The sequence below is a fragment of the Spermophilus citellus genome, assembly GCF_964194105.1.
Source record: "Spermophilus citellus genome assembly, chromosome: 9".
In the NCBI taxonomy this organism is placed as follows: Eukaryota; Metazoa; Chordata; class Mammalia; order Rodentia; family Sciuridae; genus Spermophilus; species Spermophilus citellus.
In genome coordinates this window covers 21,475,605-21,486,659 of record NC_138191.1, presented here as the reverse complement: position 1 = coordinate 21,486,659, position 11,055 = coordinate 21,475,605, and the positions used below count along the sequence as shown (strand labels likewise).

Below are 11,055 nucleotides of genomic sequence, written 5' to 3'. Positions count from 1 at the left end.
GTTAACTGTGACATAAATTTGATGTCATATGTTGTCAGTTTGATGTGGCTCTTCCTAAGTAACTTGTCACTGTACTGATTATATACTGACTTAGCAATGTGGCCTTGGAATGCTGAGCAAAATATGGATGTACTGGTTGTAAATGTTTATATATGTACAGTACCTTTATATATACATGAGGTTCTGATTAGAGAAAGAGATCTGTAAATTGCTCGTTATTTTTTATATAGATATTAAAAAAAAAAAAAACAGTTCATGGCCTGCATTTTTTGGACCGTCAGCTTTGTTTAATGTGGTTTTCTGTTTGTGGAGCTAGTTCCCATCATGGTCTGAATCCTCGAATAGATCTTGTCCCAAGTAACAAACCATTAAAAATTGTACAATCACATACCTGTAATCCCAGCAACTCAAGAGGCTGAGGATCACAAGTTCAAAGCTAGCATCAGCAACTTAGCGAGGCCCTGAGCAACTTAGTCAGATCTTGTCTCAAAATAAAAAAATTTTAAAAAGGGATGGGGATATGACTCAGTAGTTAAACACCCCTGGGTTCAATCCCCAATACAAAAAAAAAAAAAAAAAAAAAGCAAAAGAAGATTCTTATAACATGACTTTTCCTGTACAGTTAAACTTATCCATACATAAAATGTGTGTTAAATAACGTTATGTCCATTTTTCAAATTTCATTGTAAAGAATATAGATAGCTTTATATAAATAATTTGCTACTAACATACCCTTTGTTATACTATCAGGGAGAAAATACAGCTTGTTTCTTTAGATTCAGTTACTAGATATTTGTGAGTCCAGTTTCATCACACTATGGCCATTCACATTAGCCTTGTGGGTCTTACTTAACTTACTTTTAGAATGAACTGTTTTGATTTCATTTAACCCTTAGTATGCAAAATGCCTTAAACCTGCTTCAATACCCTGGTTTACTTAATACTCTTGAGGAGAAAAATTCTACCTGCCATTGCATGAACTCACACTAAAATAAAACCTAATAAATACCCTAGTTCCCAGCCCCCACCCCAGGACCTGTCACAGCAAAATAGTCTTGTCCTACTGGTCACCCAGGCAGAGGAGTCTTGGCATCTCCCGGTAACACCAGATGGCTAAGATCTACAATCCTATAGCACTGTCTTTTCATATAGTCACATCCAGCTCTGAACAGGTTCAACTCCTATTTCAGGTATCCTGGACTCAGAAAAGCATTTGGCATTTTATTTTTTACTCAAGACTATCCTGCTGTTAAAAAAAAAAGTGAACAGCTGGGCTGGAGTTGTGGCTCAGCGGTAGAGCGCTTGCCTAGCACGTGCAAGGCCCTGGGTTCGATCCTCAGCACCACATAAAAATAAATAAATAAAATAAAGGTATTGTGTCCAACTACAGCTAAAAAATAAATATTTTTTTTAAAAAGTGAATAGCTGAACATGCCTGTAATCCCAGTGACTTGGGAGGCTGAGGCCAGCCTGAGCAACTTACTTAGACCCTGTTTCAAAGCAAAATTTAGCTGTAGCTCAGTGGTAGAGCACCCCTGGGTTCATTGCCCAGAACCAACACCAAAAAAGCAAGGAGACTACAGATTAAACTGTATGGCATTCTGCCTACTGACTTCCCACAAATATATGTTTGAAACCTTAGCCCGTAATGTGCTCTTGGACTAAGGAACACTGGCATAAACACAGACTTGTTACAAAATGTGACATTCCAGTTTGATATGAGGAATACATCAAATTTACTTCATACATCTTCAAGGCATGCTCCAATGCCTAAAAGCTATCTCTGCTTTTTAAACAGTAATAGGTATGTTTATTTATTTAGGTAGCTCTTCTATTATACTGGTAAGAGTTTATCAGCAATATAATGACTTATTTAAGGCATTCCATAATTGAACAAAATCTAGAATCTTTAGTTAGCTAAATTAGTTTAAGAATCCCACTAACAGATATGTTTTCAGTGTTGCTATACAAGTAGCATTAAGTATAAAAAGAGAATATGAAGTCTTACAAAGAGTTGGATGGAATTCAACAGAAAACTCAATCTTACTTACACATTGAAAATATGAAAACATAGCCAAGTACTTTAATTTAGCATTAATCTATTTTAACAAAAAATTCTGTGGGTGTCTATATTTACAATAAAACCACACAGAACAATTAACAAATTCACAAACAAGCAGCTTTTTCTGTCCTTAGTAAAGGATGACCATTTGTCAACTTGGATAACACCTGCAGCTTATGGGCTCAGAATATTCTGAGAGGTACAGAATCATTGCACACTCAAGACATTTAAACTACATCATTCAACATGGGCACCAATAACTGTAAGAAGCAAAAGGTAAAATTACTAGACAATACATATATAATTAGATTAAGCTCCACTTCTTAATATTCCCCAACAACACAGTACCTTTTGGAGCAAGACCTGTCTGGCCTATTATGAGTGTTGATCTAAAAATTTTCAAAAATGCATTTAGTTGATTTTCTTGAAGGATTATTTTTACAGTACAGAGATCTACTTGCTTCTAAATACAGTGAGCCAGAAGTAAAGACAAACCCATACATTTATACTTTATGAAACATCCTGGCATTTATAATTTTCCACCTAGGCCTGAAAGTCAAGAAAACCATACTCCCAATTAGACAAGTATTTGGTCATTCAACTTCTCAAGTGTTTACGTTATACATGGGCCAGAGTTGTACTTGGGAAGTATGTAGATCAGACCTCCATGACATCTGTAGGAAGGATAGTTTTCCCCACTACAAAAGCAGATTGAAATATTAAATTGATAGGCATTTTTCTTACACTTTTATGGTTATTTCTATTCCAATTAAATATTTGAATAATTTAACATAATTTTAGCTTTACATCTTGGCTTAATTTCTCAGTAACGTAAATATTACCAAAATCTCATCCCTTTTGGATTCAAAAGCACCAGTTTCTAGAAATTATAAAGGGATAAATTAAACACTAAGGATAGGAGAACCATGAATTATAACTCTTCCATTATAACAGAAAAAAAAAGTCACATGAATGGTAACAGACGAGAGGTCTGTTGTTCATTCATCCTGTACATGTTTACTGAGCACCTCTATCCTGAGGTCATGTGTGTTCTGGGAACCTAGGAGTGAACAAGAAAAAATCCCTGCTTTCAAGGGGCTTACACTTTAGTGAAAAAGATACACACAAGCAGGCAAAAAGAAATGATAAAGACCATGAAAAGGAAATGGACAGGGTGATACAACTGATAATGGCCCACTGTTGTCAGAAGGAGTTGTGAGTTGAGAATTGCAAGTTCACAGCCAGCCTCTGCAACTTTAGCAAGGCCCTAAGCAACTTAACAAGATCTGGTTTTAAAATAAAAAAGGGTAGGGATGTGGCTCAGTGGTAAAACATCCCTGGGTTCAATCCCCAATACAAAAGAAAAAAACTTTCAAAAGTCTAACAGTGAGAAAGAACTTGGTGTATTACATTGTGGTGGTCATGAGCTAGGTAGGCTCTTGGGAAGTGAAGGAGGATGGAGACCTAGGATGGAGACCCAGATCTACAAGCATGACACTTGAGGTAGATAAACAAAACCTTCAGCATATGCGCATAACAGATGAACTAGAACAAAACCATAATCAATTGAAATGTCAACAGATTCAAAGATTTACATAATATGCCTGCATCTGACTTGCAGCTAGACTACTTAACCAAAAAGAACATTGTGAACCCCAAATATCAAATGAGTGTCATGGGATTTAATTTTCAAAGAAGCTTTCCTGAGAACCTGTACGTTTCTTGCCAGGAAAATCATACATATAATCAGAGAGCTCCATCCTGGGCACAGCACTGAGAGGTGAGGGCCATACACATCCAGCCTTTGGGGTAAGTTTACCTTTGATGTTCTTAAATAAGTTTGCATGTGCCTCGCTTCCGACACATCCAGGAATTCTTTTCAACAGTGTAAGTTAAGCAGGCCAAGTGGAGGTGCCACTGCCCCCTTGAAAGAACCTCATCTGACCCCTGTCCTTTGACATAGGTAAAGAGAAGTGAGGCTGTAAATGAAGGAGCATCAAGTTGGTCGAGAAGCAGGCCTAATAGAGAAGGGCCTTGGAGGCAACCACACAGAAGCCAGGAAAGGTTTAAATAGGAATGATGGAAATATATTTCCATGTTTTAAGCTCGCTCATGCTGGGGAGAACTGACTGTAGCAGGTAATAATGGCAGCAGACCAGGTGAGTGTGAAGGAGGTTTAACCTAGTCGAGGTGGGAATGCCAAGTAACTCCACTTGGATCAGATAAGGAGCCTTTGACTTGGGTAAACTTTGTATCACTTAAGGTGGAGAAAACATTTGCTCTCCTCCTTAAAACAGCTGCAACAAATGTGAAGAAATGAATATTGGACACAGGCAACACAGGGTAATGGAATTAAGGTGCACCCCATGATTGCTCCAAATAACTGCCTAGTGGCCGCTGGGAAAGGGAGGACCCAAACAGAAGCTCATAGGCTTGCCGAGCTGAGGAAACAGAACTGAGAATGTGGGCCAGGGTGGCTGAGGTGGCACCAGAAAGCAGCAGCTTCAGCTGGAGGAGAGCGCCCCAGGGACATGCAGAGAGTTCCTTTCAGGTCCTAGCTGAGGATGGACCAGCCTGAGCACCTGGGGAAGTACCCAGAGACAGAGACAGAATTGCCACAAAGGAGAGCAGGCAGGAAAGTGGCTGAAGCTCACACAATACACGTTCCCACGGCCAAAGTGGAAAAGACCTCATAATGAACAGTATGAGGTACAATACTCAGAGGATACTGCCTCTGCATGGAGAAAGGTAGCCCTAAAGACCGTGTGGCCCACCTAACAAAGCTTATAAAAGCAAGCCTTGAAATGATGAAGCTGTTTCCAATAACTGCTTGTGAAAATATAAAATATGAAAACTATAAACCCAAAGATTCAGTAAGTCCAACAAACCTAAACAAAAATCATGAAGAAAACTATACCAGATACACATTACAATTAAATTGTACAAATTCAATAGTAAAAAAATAAAAATCTGGGGTTGGGGATGTGGCTCAAGCGGTGATGCGCTTACCTGGCATGCGCGGGGGCGCTGGGTTCAATCCTCAGCACCACATAAAATAAAGATGTTGTATCCACCGAAAACTGAAAAATAAATATTAAAAATTCTCTCTCTCTCTCTCTCTCTCCTCTCTTTAAAAAAAATAAAATAAAAAAATAAAAATCTGAACAGCAGTTTTTAAAAAATGAACAGAAATAAAAGTGATTTTTAAAACACACAAAATTACAAAATGAAGCAAACTTCTCAGAAATGACAAAATGCAGGAAGCAAGGAATCAACCCCATTTTTAAATCTAGAATTTTATACGCAGCAAAAATATTTTTAAAAAAATTTTTTAGATGTATGGATCTTTATTTTATTCGTTTGTTTATATGTGGTGCTGAGAATCGAACCCAGTGCCTCACACATGCCAGGCAAATGCTCTGCCACTGAACCACAGCCTCAGACCCCCCAAAATATACTTTCAATGTAAAGATTCAAACTGTTTCTCAACAGAGTGACCCTATATACTTTGGTTATTTTCAAAATGACAGTAAACCATTCATAGATTCTAGATGATGAGACCAATGTTTCAGAAGATGTAGAACCTTTTGAGAAGAATGGATTGGGCTTGGAGAAGAGGGGAACCATGAATAGGTAAGAATAGAACCAGCAGAAAATTGTTCAAAAAAAAAAAAAAAAACAACAAAGAATATCAACACACACGAGGGTAGTGGCATTGGGAAGGGAGAAAAGTGAACTGACCAGAAAGATATCCAAAAGATAATTATGCAGACTTGGTGAGTGAATGTGAGGTTTGGGCAAGAAATCAAGAGTGATTCCCAAGTTTCTGACATGATTAACTATTAATTACATGCAATTCACCCACCTGAAAAATAACTGAAACCAGTCACATACCACCAAAATCATAGCTAAAGGAACCCACAAGAGGAAACTACTATAATTCACTATGCAAAAGATGCAGATTAAAATAGCAAATTTTTTTGGTAGGGGAAAAAGATGAAAGCATCAGCTTTATTCATCTGAAATCTGTACTGAGCTCAGTCTTGAATTGGAGACAATTATTATTTTTCCCCAGGGAAAATAGTAAAGCCAGAGTTTCTATGAACTGTCTGTTGAAGTACCTCTACAGAACAGTTCCTTCTACAGAAAAATCACTATAGAGCTTCACCATGAAAAAAATTATAACTCCCATGAGCATTCAAAATGGCTGCAAATAGTTGGTGATCCACTTCTAGTACATCAACCTTGCTTCATGTTTCTATTGTCAAAGTGAGATGTTAGAATTATTACTTTAGTAATAACAAACGTCTACTGCGGGTTTACTAAGTGCTAAATTCTTTACATCATGCTAAGAACCTTACAGGATAATCTCATTTAACCGTAACAACCCTATTAGGTAGTTATTATATTTAACAGGTGAGGAAATTGAAATACAAAGAGGTTAATTTGCCCCAGATTATGACGCTAATAATCATCAGGGCCAAGGATTTGAACCCAGAAAGAGGATTTAAACCCAGAAAGATCTGACCTCAATCCCTGAACTCTTGAGAAATTTATCTTGAAGCCTCACACAGATCTCCCTACATATAGAATATGTGTAACTGATACACTGATGGTAAATTAGTACATGCTTTACATATAATAATCAAGTTTCACAAAACCTCATCATTAAAATGTTCAGGCTTTCAATCTGCTTCAAAAGAGTCTTCAAAGCAGATAACTTAATGAACAAGAATGCTGAAGTTTTCATTAACATGTGTATATGCACCTGTATGTAATAGGGGGCACTGATAAGAGAATCTTCAGCATCAAAGGCATGGCTTGTTGATTACAGACACCCAAAACCTGAAATTGTACTGACGGCTGGACATGTTAAGCTGCACAAGATTAGCACAGAAACCAGGTTGGATGGACATGGATGAATGCATGAACTTACATTTCTCATACTAAAGTTTACCAACAGCTACAGTTATTAGGATTAATTCAGAATCATAACTAATTAAAAATTTCTCCACAATTGAGTAGAAGCTGTCAGTTCAAATGTTATTTTTTTTTCTTTCAACCACAAAAGAAAGCCTAGAAACCAAAATTCTCCAGTAAAGTTCTTTTATTTGGATTCAACCTAAAATAGTTTGTTCTCTGTGATAGAGAAATCTCCAATTCTATAGACGGTAATAGAAAAGTACTGAATTTGCATATTTCCAGTAAAAGATATTTGCTTTCATGCTTTGGGCATCTACATAGTTACCCAAAAGACTCTATCCAGTAAATTTAACTATCACAGTACTGAAGTGCCCAGAATGAATTGCCTAACTTAGGAAATTGCCCTTGTGTTACCATAACACACACAGTCTTTAGTTTGCTGACTATTCCTATTATTTGAAAACCATGAGAGTGCAGGTGCTCAGCACACACACACAGGCAGAAAGGACTTGTTCCTCCGGGAACACCCTTTGTTAGATTGGGCAGAGCTGAGAGCACCTGTGCTTGTGGCCACGCAGGTGGGTGTTGAACTGGCTTCTGCAGTCATCTGTTTCCTTGATGGGTGAGTACTGATGCCTGCCAGGAGAGAGTCCTGGCACGTGACTCAGCTTATGACTTAATTTTCCACAGCTGAAAAAAGAAAAGCATCGAAAAAGGTAGTTTTAAGACAGATGGGATGTAGAGGTTTACTCACTGACTAGGAACCAAGAACCTTAAAAATATCAACTCTGGCAACAGCAACCATAGAACATCATAGTGAAAAACTATTAAAAATTCCAGGATTAAAAATGGAATACTACAGCCAGGCACAGTGGTGCACACATGTAATCCCAGCAGCTCAGGAGGCTGAGGCAGGAGGAACACAAGTTCAAAGCCAACCTCAGCAACTTATTGAGGCCCTAAGCAGCTCAGTGAGACTCTGTCTCTAAATAAAATATAAAACAGGGCTGGGGATGTGGCTCAGTGGTCGAGTGCCCCTGAGTTCAATCCCCAGTACCAAAAAAAAAAAATAATAATAATAATGACACACCGTAGTCATGTGTTGTTGGTTCTCATTCATTCTACCTCTGTATATCTCCCTTAATCAGAAGCCCATTACCTAGCCCATGCTATTAAAGTAACATTAAACTTGAGGTTTGGATCAGACAATAGTTGTAAATAGTTGTAAAACGAGGAAACCTAAGCTGAGAAGCCTGCGGGCCGCCGAGCAGAGTGCCTGTTGCTTTACCTCAAGAGCTCTCCTGGTGCTGCAAGCACAGGAGTACACACAGTGCTGCTAAGGCACAGCCAGAACGCTCTAATAAAAGAAGTATAAAACTCAGACAGCTCCCCGAAGGAAAAAAAGACTAAGGTGCTGCAGAGCGGAGGCCACACTTACTCTTATGTTAAACCCTAGAAGGTCACTTATAACTCCTGAGACAGCAGAAAGGATGACGACTCTTGTGATATTGTAGATTAAGGGATTCATTGTCAGTCCATAGAGTCGGAATGGCGTGTCCAGCTCCTAAAAAAACATGCAAGAATCTGAAATAAGACAGTTTTTCAAAGGCCATCAGTGATTTCTTGCTGGTTTCTGAGTCTCAGGTGAGGGAGACTGCTTCAGGACATCTCTTCTTAGTATTTAAAAGCTACCCTCAAGAAATCCAGAGTCTACTTTTACCTACTTTTCTACAACCTAAGCTTTTTAAGGTTGATTGGAGCAATGTGTCATTCATGAGGGGGAAAAAAAGTAATTTAAAAAATATGACAGACATCAGTAGTCATCAGAACCTGGGTAATAACACTGGAAACTTTTTCTTATACACTTATTAACCCCAACATCAAGTTGTCATTTTGAATCTAGCCTGTACCTATTTGTTGTTAGGGTCTTTTCTAAGAAGTATTGATTTAATTCATTAATCAAAAACAAGCTTAATTCACTTTATTTTTCTTATATAAAACACTATGTGGTGGCCACAACTGGAGCCCGGGTCCTCTGTGCAGACTCTGGTGTGGGCCTGGAGGCCTTGGTGGAGAATTCCTGATAGACGGGTAAACACGCATCTTCCCAGAGGTCAGGAATGGGACAGCTGAGGATCTTCCACACAGCATCAAGGGTGGCCCTGTGAAGTGTGCCAGGGTGACAGTGCAGCCCCTGACCCTGCCTGCAGCCCCTGCAAGGATGGATACCAGTCATTGGCAGCAGCTTTGGGGGCATCGAGGCCCAGACAACGCTAGCACCTCTGGGAGCAGGGATGAGGCCGCTGACAGGGGCACAGCAGCCAGTGCCCTTGCAAGGGCATCGGGAGGCTTGCTACCTTGTTCCTCCAGCAGCCTCGCCCCACAAGGATGACAGAGAACTTGACCATGTTGATAACCTCCCTGGAGCATCAACACCCAGCCAACATGGCTAATTCAGTCCCTGATGGTAATAACCTGGTCTGCAGGCCAGCGTGGGTCTGCTTTTACACAGGCAAAACTTCATCTGTCAGAGATGTCCCCAGAAAAAAGTCAATGACCTCCGATTCTGCAGACAGGGAAGAGAGGCAGATCAGAGCTCCTCTGTGAACATGTGCTGCTTGTTTTCCACCATGTGGCCCAATGTAGTGATGGCGAGTCACTCTTTTCCTTCAGTCCTGCCTCCAGAAGCTCTGGCCCTGACCTCCACCTTGACCCTTGACTCCTTGGCTCCAGGGCACCTCACCATTTGCTGTTTCTCAGAGAACAAGCCCACTTAATTTAAATTGTAGTCAAATCATCTCATAAGATGGTACTTACTTTTAACAACTTGGTGGACAGCTTTAATACGTTGTTTACTAGAGTGAGCTGCTCTTTCTTATTTGGCTTTTTTTCCATTTTAAGATATAAATTAATCTAAGGGAAGGAATAGAGAATATGATAAATTTCACAGAAAGGATACGTATATATTATACTGCATAAAATCTGGCAGATTTTGAGGGCCATGTTTTCAAGTAAAATGAACTTTACTTGAAAAATTGCAACTATTTCTACAGAAAACATATGTCATGTACCCTAGCCCCCATCCCTAATCAGTGGCCCTTTGGCAAAGAAAAACTACTTAATAAAGAAAATACCAGTAATGATGAAGCAATTTAAATATCAAAACAATGAAAATATTTAAATTAATTATAATTATCATGAAGACTCCTTGAATTCAAAAACTATTTTATTAATCTCAGTACCCCCTAAATAATTTATTTATTTATTTATTTATTTTAGAGAGTGAGTGAGAGAGGAGGGAGGGAGGGAGAGAGAGAGAGAGAGAGAGAGAGAGAGAGAGAGAGAATTTTTTTTTAATATTTATTTTTTAGTTCTCGGTGGACACAACATCTTTGTTGGTATGTGGTGCTGAGGATCGAACCCAGGCCGCACGCATGCCAGGCGAGCGCGCTACTGCTTGAGCCACACCCCCAGCCCCATGAAACCCCCTAAATAATTTAATATCCTCATTAAACATTGTAGAAAGAAAGAAAATAGCTGCTTTTAACTTGCTAATTCCTTTTTTTTTTTTCCTTAGAGAAAGAAATCTCCACTATGATTCTAAGGCAACAAACAAAAAAACTAATGATTCCAAATGTTTTTACTTAACAAGTTTATAAATAAGCTTGAAATTAAAATCCAAGTTAAGAAGAAATCACCTTATACTACTTTGTATTTACAAGAAACATTTCTCAATCTTATTATATATATCACATACTGAAAAATACACATTTTCCAAACACTGAAATGATGTATTCTATAGCTGATAAAGAAATTCAAAAGATTTAACAGGTTAAATGATAAGTAATCTACAGATCCAAGCTGGGCATGGTGGCACATTCCTGTAATCCCAGCAGCTCAAAAGGCTGAGGCAGGAGGATCACAAGTTCAAAGCCAGCCTCAGCAAAAGCGAGGCACTAAGCAACTCAATGAGACTCTGTCTCGAAATAAAATAGGGGATGTGGCTTAGTAGTCGAGTGCCCCTTAGTTCAATTCCGGGTACCCAAAAAGATAAACAAATAAAATCCAAC

General features: G+C 38.8%; 1 protein-coding gene across 3 annotated transcripts in view; it reads right to left on the bottom strand.

The window, feature by feature from the left end:
- Nucleotides 1-4,553: 4,553 nt before the first annotated feature.
- The window catches only part of PHTF1 (putative homeodomain transcription factor 1), a 39,548-nt gene continuing 33,046 nt past the window's right edge, over nt 4,554-11,055 (bottom strand). For all 3 annotated transcript variants that reach the window (XM_081307117.1, XM_081307118.1, XM_081307119.1), the window contains 3 exons: nt 9,803-9,898; nt 8,424-8,549; nt 4,554-7,675 (listed from right to left, as the gene is read on the bottom strand). In XM_081307117.1, coding sequence (XP_081163243.1) covers nt 7,655-7,675; nt 8,424-8,549; nt 9,803-9,898 — 243 coding nt within the window. In that variant the 3' untranslated portion in view covers nt 4,554-7,654. The remainder of the gene's footprint in view (nt 7,676-8,423; nt 8,550-9,802; nt 9,899-11,055) is intronic.